The sequence below is a fragment of the Pyxicephalus adspersus genome, chromosome 3, assembly GCF_032062135.1.
Source record: "Pyxicephalus adspersus chromosome 3, UCB_Pads_2.0, whole genome shotgun sequence".
NCBI lineage: Eukaryota > Metazoa > Chordata > Amphibia > Anura > Pyxicephalidae > Pyxicephalus > Pyxicephalus adspersus.
Genome location: NC_092860.1, coordinates 14,492,322 through 14,507,660, shown reverse-complemented (window position 1 = coordinate 14,507,660; position 15,339 = coordinate 14,492,322). Strand labels below are relative to the sequence as shown.

The following is a 15,339-nucleotide window of genomic DNA, read 5'->3' as shown; positions in this document are numbered from 1 at the left end:
GGACTGGCAACAGCTGCCTGCTTCCTATATGAGTATGCAGACATGTCACCGATGCATTCTTCCTAAGAGTATGGATTCACGACACTGCTGCTTGTTTAGACCATTCAACTCAAACCCTCTGAGTGCTTCCCACGGCTCTGACATTACAACATATTGCTTACATATCATCTATATAACCTTTTGCCTTCCATTTTACTGTAACAATATAGCACTTCACAACATAACAAGGAGATTACAGAACATATCACATTGGAAATATATTTTATTTTATTAGGTGAGAGCCAACGCAGTTTCAAAGTAACTGGAAATGTTATATAAACAGGACATACAGGACTGCAAAATACATTCACTCCATGAACATAGCTAAGAGCTGTGCAGCCATTCATCGTATTGTGTGTCTAGCGCTAGAAGTTACACGCAGGGTTTTCAGACAAGCTTCTGTACATCCTAAGGTATCAACCGTCAAAAGGGTTTCTTGGCTTAGCAAAAAAGAGGGGCAACGGTTCCATAAAAATAATAGGAATATAGAGACTTTTTATTAGAAAGTGCAAACTATTACTGACTGTAGACATAAAAAGATGAAAAAACAAACATTATTTCAAACTAAAACAGTAAAATTACTGACGTGAAGGAAGTAAAGGTTTATTATTATTCACTGCCAAGCAAACTATATACATAGAGCCTCTACTTATCAGTTTGGGGCAACAGTAACCAATTCCATTCTTTCCTTTATGCTCCCATACTGCACCAGGAGGCTTCACTTGCCCATAGGCACCAATCAGATCCTGATGTGCAATACGAAACATATAAGGACATTTATGGTTGTTCTATGCTGTAACCATATGATGTGATTTGCTTCCCCAGGCACACTGATAAATATGACCCAAGTTACAGCTTCTACCAGGCAGTGGCAAGCACATGGTAGAGTGCAGTGATTGGAAAAGGCTCCCAATGCTTGTAAACATGGTATGAAGGTTCAAGATGCAACTTTGACCAGCATTTGCGCTGCAGTCTATCGACCGGCCTTGATTTCAAGTGTACGTTATGTCATAATAACCAACCAGACGCTTGCTTGTTTTCGCTAACATGCAGAGGAAAGAAGAAAAAAAAAAGAAGAAGCTGGTTTGTTGAAGAACACTGGATTTAGTGTTGATTATTAAAGCAGCAGACGAAAATGAATTTACAGGAAATGTAGATTAAAGCTGACCTTTGAGAAAATTCAAAGCCCTTGACTGCAAGGTTAAAGCAGATTTTCTAACCCTATCCCTTGCTCCCCTAGCAGCTCTCAGATTCTCTCTAGGTTGGTGGTGGGCACTTTGTATCCTCATTCACAATGCAGCACTACTGGACTTGCATTGTGAGCAACAGAACATCAAAAAAGTATCCTCACGGAACCTGCTGCAACAAATAGAAGAATGGGATAAGTTAATAAAAGTTCTTCCTAATTATACCCCTACACAAAAATAAGTATTTAACCATTGCAGTGTAAGAGTAGTTTTGCTTTAAAGTGTAGTTTGAATTTTCCTCAGAGTTCAGCTTTAAAGGAAATTGTGCTATCAGGTGTGAACACAGAAGCAGCCAACCTGACCCCTGGCCAGGTATTAGAAGTTAATGCTGCTGTTAATGCTTCCCTGGAGGAAATATGGAACATTTATCCTTTTCAGATTTGCACAAAATGATTTATTTTTAAAAACTAAAACAAAAGAAATATAATCCAGAGCAAACAAACCCATGGTTTCCTTTTACGGGAGAAAAAGAAATTGGCCTGTTATGGGAAATAGCTCCATTTTGCTGCCCAAGGCAGGCCTCATTACCTGTTTTGTTGACAAGAATAGGCTAGCTTATTAAATAGTAAGAAAACCAGAGGCTAAAGAAAAAATAAATATTGGCAAACAGTAATCAGAACAAACAATCAGAACCAGTTCTTTTTTTGTTTTTTAAAGCAGGATCTGATTGGTTAACACAGACTCTTTATGTGTGAGGAACCCAGTGACTGATACAGCTATTGGTATTGTCCTTCTGCAAAGGAAACAGGAATCCACATAGTAGTCTGTGCCAGGTATTTCCCACTCCAACTAGAAGATGTACATATAGAGCCTATATACCACCAGAAAAATACATAGGTAAGCACACAAGAGCTCATGTAAGATCTGTATGTATATTTCAGAATTTGTATATATGACATACTGACTACATATTGTATATTGCACACCAGATAAATCGATGTGTTCCATTCTTTAGTTTGGATACAGCAGAGTAACAAATCATTTAACTGCACTCCATGTGAAGTGAGCAAGCTGTGCCACTAGGGGGAGCAGACCAATAGAAGTGATATTTGTGAGATCGTCACACAATAGACAGCTACACTGTACTGAAAGCTTGCATGTCACAGAGAAAGAAGGCATCTGTTTAAAGTAGAAGGAACTTTACCAATGCAGGGAAGTAATGGAGTCCGATATTTATAGACAGCGCAGGCATTTGAGGCCAAAGAAGCTAAAAGACGCCACAATTCAGTTTCCTTAATGATTGGCAGTCTGACAGTGATTAGCCAGATGCCAGGGGGTTACAGATCTGACATTGTACTGAAGAGAAAACTAGTCGTTGTTTCATATTCAGGCTGAACCTCAGCACTGGCTTTTTTTCAGTTTCTTTATCCGAATGAGCAATCCAGGCTTTAGAAAGAGACAGGGGAAGAGAAAGAGAGAGACGAGGAGTCCTTTTCTGTATCCCCTCCCCCTTTCTTTCCAGGTATGTGTACACCCAACTCAGACAGGTGATCAGTCTATGTCTGTGCCACAAATTTACACGGCAGCCCAGTTCTCTAATTCTCTCATGTCGTCATCATCATCCTCTTGCTTCTTCTTGGCTAGAAAAAAAAAAGAAATTCAGAATGTTACTTGATGTACTATAACAGACTCAACACTCTGAATTGCAATACTGAACAGTAAAGTCTTCTCTAGCATAGTAGAGCTGCCTCCCACTTTTAAAGTTTTACAAGATGATGGGGCCACCTATACCTAAGTTTACTTACCTGCCAAAATGATCACCCAAAAGTGACTCGTAAAAACAAAGAAAAACTGTGGTAATGATTTGATTTATGTGACATCTTTTGGGTTGTTCTAGTCATGGAGGCTAAGTGTAACTGCAGGGTTTAGGTCTGCTTTAAATAAATATCCAGAATGTGTGAAAAGCTTTACACAAAATGTTTCTTTCCCAGTGTGGAGATCAAACTCTTACCTGGCTTTGCAGGCAGAGAACCTGCAGGCACATTTGGGAGCGGCACAGTTTCTGGACCTTGAACCTCCAAAAGATTTTTATCTAGTTCTTCTTGTTCTAGTTCTTCCAATTCCGCCAAGAGTTCATCCTGAAAACGACAGACAGAATATTTGCAGACATTAACGTAAAGGTTTTTGCATTTTTTTCCAATGCTATTGGTAAATGACTTCAATTTTTTTCAGGCCCTTAACTAATGAAGTTTGCTACACTGATTTTCATTATAATCAAAGCTGGATAAATCCTTATCAATAGATTGAAGTGGTGATGGAAAAACCTCTAGGGACCAGGACAGCTCTGTGCCTCAGAAGGGTGCTGAGACTAAACTCATCCAGCCAACTAACACTTTCAGAGATCAGCAACTAAAACCTTTGTATCACACTCAAAATAGATTTCCATCTTCCATTTCAAGGAGCTGTGCTTAGCTAGGTAGGCTATGTTACAAAAATGTAACATTTACTAACGTCACATTTGTTATTACAGGTTTTTAAAAGTGAGAAGACCAGAGGGATTCCACTGGGACCCAGGTATCAATTTCGATTGAACTGAGTTTTTAATGTGTAGTCAAGTGATGGGCATAGCAGTAACTGTATTGTACTCTTTGATTATTGTATATCTTGTGTACCTGCATAGGGATCACCACAGCTTTTATTATGCAAATAATAGGAACTTTATCATCTGAAGTCTCACTCCATCACTAACTAGACAGGTAAGTCAAAGTTTCCATATTAGACGCTGTGCCAATATCTTAGTAAACATATATTATTTAAAAATAAATCCACACCCAAACAATATGTTGTTGGACATGTTCCTCTTAAGAAGTTTGATCTTTTTTTTTTTTACCTATAGATCATTTTATTCTATATGCCCTCTTTTCAGGGAAATCAAGCCAAATCGGATTTCTAGTAAGCCAATTTTGGCTTTCCTTTTTTTTCTTTTTTTTTTTACTTACCTCATCAAACTCCTCTCCAAAACCAATTGGTTTGGAAATGGCATCTGAGATTTCATGAGCCACCTCATGCTGGTCAGCGATGTCTTGCATTAGTTCATCAACCTTATCGATATCCCTGTGGATAAACACATAGTGACTTTAGTATGCAGACAACACTTTAAATCTGAGCTGCCCTATAAAGTTTTTAATTGGCATATAACTAACAACATTTTAACACTTATTTGCTGTATCAGGGGCTAAAATACCCCTCACCTGCAGCATACAAGGGAGCCAGATCTGTGCTCAACACAGAATCCAGCTGCCCAGAATGCCAAAATATGACACATCCCTAGGACCCTTGGCTAGACTTGACAGCGCTGTTCAAAAAGCTTAAATACTGGACAGGGAGAATGTAAGACAAGCAAAACCTGAAGAACATTTTATGAATCCTGGCAGTAATATAAGAAGTTCAATTTAGCTTTGAATGCCAGAAGGTCATTCAAGTCTGGTTGGAAGAACGAAAAAGAATTCTATATAGCCTGGGCCGAGGACTCCAGGTGCTTCAAAGGGACACAAAGAGTGATTTCAAAACTAACACAGACACTAGCAGGCAGCACATCACATCATGGTTTTCTTAAGCACCATTTGAGCTAGCACGGGTTCATAGCAATAACTAGTTGCCAATGTGACAGGAAGTAAGGCCTGTGTTAAAGTGTTGCAAGTTGTAGATCTAGCAATCGTTAACAGGGGTTCCCTGAGACCAGAATGATATTTCAAGGCTTCCTCCGTGTTGAAAAATAAACCATCTGTTGTAGATAAAAGCTAAAATTTTATTTTAAACTAATATCTTCAGAAAATTGCACAAAATCGGCTATTTCTGTAAAGGATGGTCTTTTTATCAAGGATTTTGTTACTGTCTGTAGCTTTGCTAGAATTTTCCTGAATATCATATATTGGCCAGTGTACAGCCAAATCCTCTAATATTTATAACTTACAGCCAGCCACTAAATTCAGATTTTAAAGGGAAAGTGAAGCAAATAATTTAAATTTATTATTTGCAGTATTTGTGTGACCATCACATGTTTACATGTTTGTTAATTTTCTATTAAATATAGAAAATTGTAGATTAACAACTACAAGCAGCAAATGCTAAATTTACAATCAGGTTCCAGCTCAGCCATTAAGTTGTTTTAGGAGCAAGCACAGGTTATCATACTTACATGTTATCATGAGCGGCCTTCATAGCTTTAGCTGCAAAGCCCATGTTCTTGAGGACTTCAGTGTTTGTGTTGGCATTTTCTAAGGCTTCCCTCTGGAATTCGATAGTAGACAGTGTTCCATCGATCTGTGCCAATTGTTTCTCGTACCGCTTCTTCCTTTTCAATGCCAGCAGGGCAGCTGTGGGCAAAACAGAAAAATGGTTTGCTAAGGCTTTGATACACTATGGTTAACATTATCAATGCAACAAACTTAACAGATGCAATCATCTATTTTACATTCATAGAATGCACAGAAAAATGTCACACATTATTATAAAGCCAAGATATACAACATAGTGCAATACCTTGGGATGTCAGATGTGTTCACGCAGCATGCTCACAGCATAGCTCACGAAGTACAGTAACGTTACCTTTTAGATATTTCATTATCCAATCAGAGGCTGGAAAAGGTCCTTAACAAAGCTGTGCTACTCAACAGGAGTGCAAAAAAATGTCAGGTTAGGGGCTGGGTATGATATCTTATAGGTTTCTGAAATTACTGTTAAGACATTTCCCAAATTAATTTTAACTGCAAAGTCTTTACAGCAAACCTGGAGGACAGAAATTTACCCACAAGAGATGATTGTATCTCATTTTGGATATTAGGAACATGCCTTGCCCTTGTGGCACAATGCAATACAAACAATCACTAGGCCTGGGCATGGTCACGTGTTTGGGTACCCACACAGGTGCAAAGGCCACAGAACAGAAAGTCATATTTTTACAGACATTGGAGGTCAGACTTCAACAATTTAATTTAAGAGAGGCCCCAGTTATCAGTACATGTCATCTATGTCCGCTGCAGTAACAGGTTTTGCCTGTTTTCTACGCTTTTGTGGTGCTTTAAATAAAAGACCTGCCTGGCATGCAAGGAGGAATGCAGTAATCTCCAAGTAATGCCACAAGCAGATTTTATCAGTTCCCTAAAAAGGAAAAAATCATTCAGCTTCAAAGAAACATCCTGTACAATGCAGCCCAAATGTACAGACCCAGCAGCCTAGAGCTACATGTAAAGTTAATTACAACTTTTTTTCTGAATGCTGTACAATCAGACTGGTTTGGTAAGTTGCTTCATGTTTCTACTTGTCACAGAACACATTGTACCGCAACATGAAAAGCTGCAGCCTCATAAAAGCTCTGCTAAATGTATCAGCTACTGAATGGGCAACTCATTGACACTTTGAACTCTGACAATCTGCTACACACCTAGCAACCGCCCTAATGACGTTCTGCCCCCTCCCTTTACTCATAGTGTTCCTGTAATAGTTACCTTCAGGTTTTCTTTACTATGGGTGTCATACACAAGGCCTGGTTACTGCAAAGGTAGAAAAGTGAAGATATACAGTAAAATGTGGGCTCAAATCTGAACCTGCCCGCCCAGCTGCACATATTTATATTTCCTTATAGCTTTGGTTGATCCCTAAGAGCAAAGAGAAAAACCAAGCACCTCTGGGGATATGACTGGGCACATGCTTAGCCATTCATACACCCAGTGTTGTCACAGAGACAGCAGGCAGATAATTTGCAGCCCCAGGCAAGAATCATGTACAGGATCTCATTCTCTGTTAGCAGAAGGTAGAGGGAGAGGCAAGGAAGTACAGAGGGAGGTTGGCAGATAGGTAAACTTATCGATCCATCACTGCACGTGACAACGACATTATTGCACTTTGCATATGTCAATAGCCAAGGACAAGTGGTGAGATATAGAATATAAGAAGTTGGATGTCATTGTGACAAACAGCCAAGATGTCATCCAGGTAGCAGTGCAATTCAGGCGGCACAACAAATGGAATGGAGTGTGATCGAACCAGCAGATTATGAAGGCACAGCTACGCTTGGATACCAAGGGAAATGAAAAGTTCCCATTCTCTCAGGATTTTGGAGATGAGATCTCTTGTGTTACACGATGGGTCTGATTTAATAAAGCTCTCCAAGACTGGAAAAGATAGACTATCAAGGGAGAACCTGGATGACCTGGAAAACCATTCAGGTTGTTTCATAGAAGCACAATGACCCAGACTGGCACTCAAGGATTTTTCAGCACAGCCTTTACTGCTATATACTGTGTACCTTTTTGTGAAATCGAAACCTGCTGGACAAGAAAAGTCATAAATTATGGTAAGACGGTCTCATCAATGACTCAGACCACCACATCCATTTAGGTTTGAATAGACGCTGTCCTAAATATACACAACAGCGAATATCCAGTTTGTACACAGCCGACACAAATGTCTACCATATAATGAGAACCAGGGCATCAAATTGGCAGGAAGCAGAAACTGGGAGAAAATCCAAAAAACCTAATAAGTAGTTACATAAATATCAGCAGAGGAAAACAGTCTCTCGGTGATGCTGAAAAACACAAATATACAGAGGTTCACATTCAGAGGACACACAAGGACTTCAAGTAAGGAGGGTGCTGGTTTACTGGCTAAAGGTCCGACCCATTCACACTAGTCTCACGTGAGCTTCCTGTATTGATCTCTCCAGCAGATTCTGTGTTGGGACAAGATGTGACTGACTTGTGAGGTCTCCAGGTGACTTTGGTGTAGATAAAGTCATCAGGGGTCTCTGTGCTGCAGTGATACATCACAGCAGAGAGATTGCTGTTTCCACACAGAGCATATCAGTACTATAATACAGAATATGACCCCCTCCATACTAGCACTGGGGATCAATTATACATAATTCTAACTATAGGCAATTTATCATACACTTGCTGTGAGCTTGATGTATCTCTGTATAAAATTAGCAAACTGCAATTGGGCTTTAATTTTTACAAAATCTAGTTCTTTGTCTAAAATTTTGGTGTACTAAAATCAGTACATGCTGAATAATGGGCCTAGAACAAGTATGCAGATAAGGTGTTGAGTCTTCACCTGCTACATCCCTGTTCTGGGTCAGTGACACAAAGTATCATATTGGGAGAAGTAACTTATATAGATAGCATGTAATAGCTACTGCCCTAAAGCAGAACTAAAGTAAAGCCGCGTACACACGTGCAATTTTTGTCGTTGGAAAGGATCTTTCACGATCCTTTCCAACGACAAAGGACTACACGATGCATGAACGGTGCTGTATGTGCTCTATGGAGAGGTGAGGGGGGAGAGCGACGGAGCGGCACCCTGCTGCGCGCTCTCCCCTTCCCTTTCATTAGGATCAGTCGTCGTTCATCGTCCGTGGATCCGCCAGGACGGTCGTTCGGACGATGAACGACACCGACTGTACACACGACAGATTTTCACCCGATATCTGGCCGATGCCGATTATCGGGCGATAAAAATCTGACGTGTGTACGCAGCTTTACACTTTGAAATTTTGCAACCAGGTCGGGCTTTGTTGTAGAAAGGGGCAGGTGATATCCCTTTACCTAAACCCAACCTGTTAGTATGGGGTGAACACTGTCTTTCAATAATCTGGTATCTCTGAGGTCACATCCTCACTAAGGCTGTGTTGTGAAAAATGTAGCGTGTTGTCATGTATGTTGTGTGTGGTGTATTGCTGTATTGTATGTTAGATGCATTTGTGGTACCATTAACAATGAATGGCAACCCAGAGCATCAATGTATGTGCTGTTCTTGTGAAGGCCTTAATGAACCCACAAGAACAGTCTCACCATGTTTTATGGACAAAATGCGTAGTACCCGAAAGCAACCAATACTAAGCTGAATTCATTACATCGCTAAAACCGGGTTGGTCTGAGTTTTCCAAACACTTTATTCTCTTGATTTTCCTCTGCTGTCGGTTATGTTACAGTAGCCAGGCTTTTGTATTGCGTCTTAAACCACATTGTGTCAGCTGAAAAGCGGTGAAAGGTCTCCATCATTATTGAAGCTGCCAGGACACTAATCCATTTACCGTACGCTGTTAACCGTTTCTATTCAATCACCATCACAGATCCTGGCTTCTGTCAAGAGGACGGACGCTTTTCACGTTTATATAACAACGCCATTATCAGGAATTAAGTATTGTTTCTGTCATTGGCCCTTAATGTTTGGTAAATATTGGATCTCTGTTTAAAGAGTTTCTAATTCCCTACAGAAAATGAATTTGTGTTCTAGAACTTGTGAAAATAATCAACACAGATCCATAAAAAGACAAAAATATTCAAAAAGCTTATTATTAGAATGTTTTGTCCCATGAGACGTCCCGCTAAGTCCTCCCCCTCATATGGAGGATATAATTAGCTACACGGAGTACACGCTGCCTTGTTATCCTCTTAGCGCTCCAGGCCTCCCAGAGTTAAATGTCAAACCTCATTGTGAGCTTTTATTTCTGTATTTATGTGCTCAGTGATTGCGATTGGGGATTTTTACACTCCTGGCAGTGATGGAATGAATGTCCTACAAGTTGTTTAAATGGTACAGATTGCATAAAAAATTATACTTTGACATTATATATTTTAAAGTGTATCTAAACTCAGAAACAAAAAGATTGAAGCATAGCACACACAAGCAGATCTGCTGCCATTTATGAGCTCATCCCATTGATTTTCTGATCAGCAATTGACTATTAAGAAGTCCTGAACACTGCACACTTGTTTCTGATATTTTACCCTTGTGGTTGATTCGAATTGATCATTTGTGTACATTACATGTGTACTTTCAGCAATAATTGCCAATATGACTAATCTATCCAAATGAAACATAAGGCTGAAAAATATCTGACATTGGAAATTGGATTATCATTATTAAACAGAATTTATATAGCGCCTACTTATTACGCAGCGCTGTACATTAAATAGGGGTTGCAAATGACAGACAGAAACAGACAGTGACACAGGAGGAGAGGACCCTGTCCTGAAGAGCTTACAATCTAGGAGGTGAGGGAAGGAACACACAATAAGAGGGGAGATATGTAGTGTTGAGAAGATGAGAGATGCCACATAAGTGGCAATGCCTTAACCGTATGTGTGTTTGTAAAAGCCACAGGGACCTCTTCCATCCTTGTCAAGGGGAGTGCTAACCTTCTCTCCTTTCATACAACATGGATCTGAAGTAAATATAATCTGTTGTGTACTAGACCCTAAATGCCCTATAGGCACATGGTCACAAAATGCAGTGACAAGTCTTCTCTCTTCCCTTCGTTTACAAGAGACAGGGTTTCTTTTTTAGGTGTCCATATCACTGGTTGTATGACACAGACACTTCCTATTCTGGGATCCTCCTAGAAACCAGTACTGAAAAGTCTACAGGGGTAGATGTCAGGATAAAGGAACAATCGGGAATCCACTTGGGTGCATCTGCAGAGTGGATTAGTGGTTACTCTGCACATGGAACAACAGACAAGGGACCTGGAGGGCAGATGTAGGAAGATCCATCTCATATGCTGGCTCAGAAAGGAAGGTGGGGGGGTGGGAGAAAGAGAGATATATTTGTGCGCGTTCTCGCTCTGTTATAGAGACATCTCCCTGCCATGGTTCCTGTCCACACGGATGAATGAGTGTTCCAACTTCTCCTGGTATATTCCCCACAATATAAAAGAATAAAAGCATGTATAAAGGGAACTCTCCTATAATGTGCACAAAAACTTTTGCCAAGTACATCACCCAGAGAACCAATCAGTAACCAGCTGTCTCTGATATTTTCACTCCTTCTTTTGGTTTTAGTAATCAGATGTACTTGTAAATCCCAATCAGAACAACATGTTTTATTATGTGTACTTTGCGTCTGACCCATCACAGATCTTAAGGGCAGAATATTGTCCATTGGACTGCAATGTTTTGAGAAATCAGACTGAATGTATCCTGATAAAAAAAAAAAAATGGATTGAATCGGTTGATCTAGTACAATTATTGGAAACAAATCTGCCTGTGTGTAAAAAAATCAAACTTAATAAAGCACTGAAAAATAAAGTTCACATATTAATCACATCAATTTCTAAAACCAATTTCTTAACAGATCTGACTACAGTAAGTCAAATACAAGTGATTTTCTTCTTAGAGACAGGAGAGCTGTAAATTATTTACTTTACAAAGAGATTTCTGGTGTTGGAGAAATAAAGATAAACCATGCTATCTGAAACATAATATTCCTGGGGGAAGTCAGTCTTGTGTCACAGAGATCATGTGACCATTTCCAGCCAACCATTTCATCTCCCACGAGCTATAACCTGTAAAGTGAGAATTTCAACAATTCTCTACCAGGAAGGACTCCCCTTCCCAGTTTGTATTCGGATATTGCCTTTTACTTCCTCTTCTTGTAACATTATACATGTGATTGTTAGGGTGCACACACAGGAGGCCTATATATAAAGCAGTGAATGTGACATTCACCAAACATTCTCTGCTGGTGAATCAATCACTTTCATTGGGGATACAGACACCCGTTAGGTTTCGCCTACAAAGAATGTTTGCTGATTGTCAGATTTGATGCTTCACAAAAAACCACGATGTGTTAGTTGTCACAGAAGCGACAGCTCTGTTGGTTGTTGTGTAAAGGTCGAGGTGAGCTCTGATTGGCTGGCGGTTGTTAGGGAGCGGTCCTGACCAGATGATGGGTGCATGGTGGTAAAATGGTAAATGCTCGATATCAAGAAGACGGGGATCACTTATCCTGCTCACACATCCACCAACTGGAGATGAGTTTATCAACATTTATAATGTGGGGAAACCCCGGCTATACAGGTAGTCCCTGAGTTAAGGACATCCGACATACGGACAACTCCTAGATACGAACGGGGCTTCCCTGCTCGCTCAGGACCTAGGCTTGAAGGGGGCGGTTTACATGACTTGCAGAATAAATCTTTTGCTAAACACAGCCTAGGTTGTGGGTGATTTTAAGAGCTGAGCTAATCTGTAACATCTTGTAACTCTTTAATGACCAAGACAAACTCTGCAGTTATTTCTTTTTGCATATCAAAGCACAGCTTGCTCCAGAAGTTAATGAATGTCTGGGCTCCATAAAGTTTTGTTTTTTGTTTTGCTGTGATTAACTCACAGTGAGGACTGTAATACAGTAACTGACACCACGATGCCTAATATTATGTTGAGACAAACATCTGTCCTAATTGCATTTATTAAAATAATGTACCTGTTCCGACTTATATACAAGTTCAACTTAACAACATTCCTACAGTCCCTATCTCGTATGTAATATGAAACAATTATCCACATTAGTGTGGTGATCGGTGGCAAGAATGCCTCCTATATTTATGGCCATTAGGAAGAATGTCACCCTTACAGATAACCAAAAAGATTATCGGTGTCACCTAAACTGAGCTAAGAGGCTTAAACTGCTCATGGAACCCCCAGCAACCTCTGGAGGAATGCTGGTTCAGAAACACTGATCTACAACATGGCCAACATTAGGGAAATGTAGGAAAACATCTTACATAGTTTGTAATTCTATAAATGTTGTAGCCATTTCTCTAATCATAACATGGACTTTGAATGTCGGCATCCCTGTCTGTAAGTTAGTCTCCTTTCATGGTGACACATTGTCACAGGAAGTGAGGATAAATCTCCCCAACAGCGTCACGGAGATCAGTAAACCTTCATATTGTATCCAAAGCAAATAAGTAATGAACCTGTTGCTGACTCCTGCACAGGGCAGCAAGAAATAGGGAAGGGGGGAGGGGGGCTTTGCCGACCCTTCCAGAAGTTGCTGGTTTCCTGGCGGCCATTCAATGGCTTCTATATAGGGATGAAGAAGTATGCAGATCTGAAGTTCTGATCCATATACATAGAGCAGGAAAGGGTTTCCCTGTGTACCATGGGGTACATATTTCCCAGTCCCAGAAACACAACAAAAAGTTATAGCTCATATACCTATATATATATATATATCCCATAAAAATACAAGGGTGAATCTGCCCTATGGGGTCACAGATCGCAATAACCGAGGATTCATTCTATCTCCATGATATCCAAATCTAAAGAAAATCTCACAATATGAAGGCAGAGCCAGGTAGCTGGTTTGATTTCTTAGTGCACGTCCTCTTTAAATTCTTTGAAGTCACGTGACCCAGAAGCAATGGCCACCTCCGCTTCCTGTAACACCAGGCCATTCTCGTTTCTATAGGTTACAGGTGAGGGCAGGTGGGTGAGGTTTCTCTTGGAAACTAGATGTCTTGTTTTATAGTTGCCAGCTGCAACAGCTCCCGTTCGTTTTTATATTTTGTGTATAATAAAATTAGTAGATTCCCCTACCTCTCTTGTTCTTGGTGCCATGTTTTCTGGCTGCAGACAGCTCCTGCTCAATTTTCTTCTCCAGGAACTCCTGCTTTTTGGTGAGCATTTCCTCAGTATCCCGCAGTTTCTGGATGGCCTCTTGGGGGCTCGGGCCTTTGGAGCCCTTACCCCCGGTGCCGAACAGCTTCCCAAACACCGACATTTCCCTCCGGTGTCAGCACTGCTAAGCCGGCCTCACTTGTGACTGAGCTACTCCTTCCTACCCTGCGACGACAACAACCGGACCCGTCCCGTCAGACCCTGCGTGCTGACGTCATTGAATCACGCGTTCGCCTGGTAGTGACTGTAGATGAGTCACGGGGTCTTCCCCAAAGCGTTTGCCGGCCATTTTGGATTCTGGCTGCTCTTCATTATTAGACCTCAATGCAATAATTTAAAAAATTACACAATTTGTGTTTTAAATACAAGAAATAGTACACTATTGTCTGATAAACCAATAAAGTGGCAACAACCAAAGAAAAAAATATTAAAGTAGTGATTACGATCTGGATTATAGTGATTTGCCAGTTTCAAACATGGTCGCTGCCGTGGAGCATGACAGACACCAAAGCGCAAGTCCGTGTTGATAGTGGCGAGTGACGTACAGACAGCGGTGGATACGCATGCGCAGATGAGTCAGGGCGTGTGTGGGTACAGGGAAGGACCATGTGACGTAAATAGAGCTACACCTGGAAACAGTGTCAGGAGGTGATGAAGTCATATCAGTGATTTCACAGAAAGTCATTATCACTTCATGACTGGAACAGTTACACTAAGCCTTTAATATCAGAGGGATGCTTGTAAAGGAAGTAAAACTTTTATGTTGCGAAATTTTAACAATATTTCAAGTGGTAATCATGAGAGAATAGCCAGAGCCTCACAAAAACAACAAAAAAATGGTCCTTAATAATAAATTGAATTGTATCTGAAGCCCAAACTTTTTATAAGTAAGGCAGGGACCATATTTCCTCTATTCCTGTCCCAGTGACATCTGAGAAATTGGGATTTCCCCTTATTTAGGAATGATGATCCCAGGACGATCCCCCGTCCATCGTGAAGCTATGTATTGATATAATTACCATTGATTGGCAGCACCTGTCACATGACCCATGGAAAACACCAAGGTGGTCATGTGACATGCTGTCCATCAATGGTGGGTGATCTGCTGTATGCCATGGTGTAGCGGTGGGGGGGTGAGCACCATTCTATGCTGGAATGTTCACCATGCAGAGTAAATCTCTTTGGTAAGATCCAAGCGCAACGTAGTTGGAGGTTTCACAGAACTAAGGACTCCATCTCCTTGCTCCTATGTGATGGTGCTGGTGGTGGCTGAGAGGCCAATGGCCAAGCACCAACACACAATGTTTCTCAACCAGAATTCCATCCAACCCCAGGGTTCCTTCGGAAGTTGTTAGGGGTTCTCATGAGCTGTTTAAGTGAAACCACCAATCTTTTTGGCTATCTGTAAGGGTGACATTCTTTCCAATGCAAGAGATATCCTTCCTACTGACCACCACACTAATATATTGTGAGGTGTGGATATAGAAATTATAGCAGAGGCTCCCTAACACATGGAAGCTATATCAAGGGTTCCCTCTTGGTAAAAAATTTGGGAAACATTGCGTTGGAGTAAAGAGGGAATAGTGGCATGACATCACATGACCTCCATCCATGGAAGAATTGGCTATCTCTCTTCACTCATCATC

General features: G+C 40.7%; 1 protein-coding gene and 1 pseudogene across 1 annotated transcript; both read right to left on the bottom strand.

Moving 5' to 3' along the window:
- Window positions 1-244: 244 nt before the first annotated feature.
- On the bottom strand, window positions 245-13,912 carry CHMP4B (charged multivesicular body protein 4B). The gene is made up of 5 exons (XM_072403686.1): window positions 13,613-13,912; window positions 5,425-5,602; window positions 4,226-4,340; window positions 3,238-3,364; window positions 245-2,866 (listed from the first exon to the last, which is right to left on the bottom strand). Exons 1-5 carry the CDS (start codon window positions 13,794-13,796, stop codon window positions 2,802-2,804), a joined length of 669 nt encoding a protein of 222 aa, XP_072259787.1. The 5' UTR covers window positions 13,797-13,912; the 3' UTR covers window positions 245-2,801.
- LOC140327901 (U6atac minor spliceosomal RNA) lies at window positions 10,330-10,451 on the bottom strand (annotated as a pseudogene).
- Window positions 13,913-15,339: the final 1,427 nt, after the last annotated feature.

Coding starts and splice junctions, on each gene's coding strand:
- CHMP4B (XM_072403686.1), bottom strand. CDS start 13,796: ATGTCGGTGTTTGGGAAGCTGTTCGGCACCGGGGGTAAGGGCTCCAAA. Junction 3,365..4,225: donor TTGGAGAGGAGTTTGATGAG/GTAAGTAAAAAA, acceptor TGTCGTTTTCAG/GATGAACTCTTGGCGGAATT. Junction 2,867..3,237: donor TTCTCTGCCTGCAAAGCCAG/GTAAGAGTTTGA, acceptor TTTTTTTTCTAG/CCAAGAAGAAGCAAGAGGAT.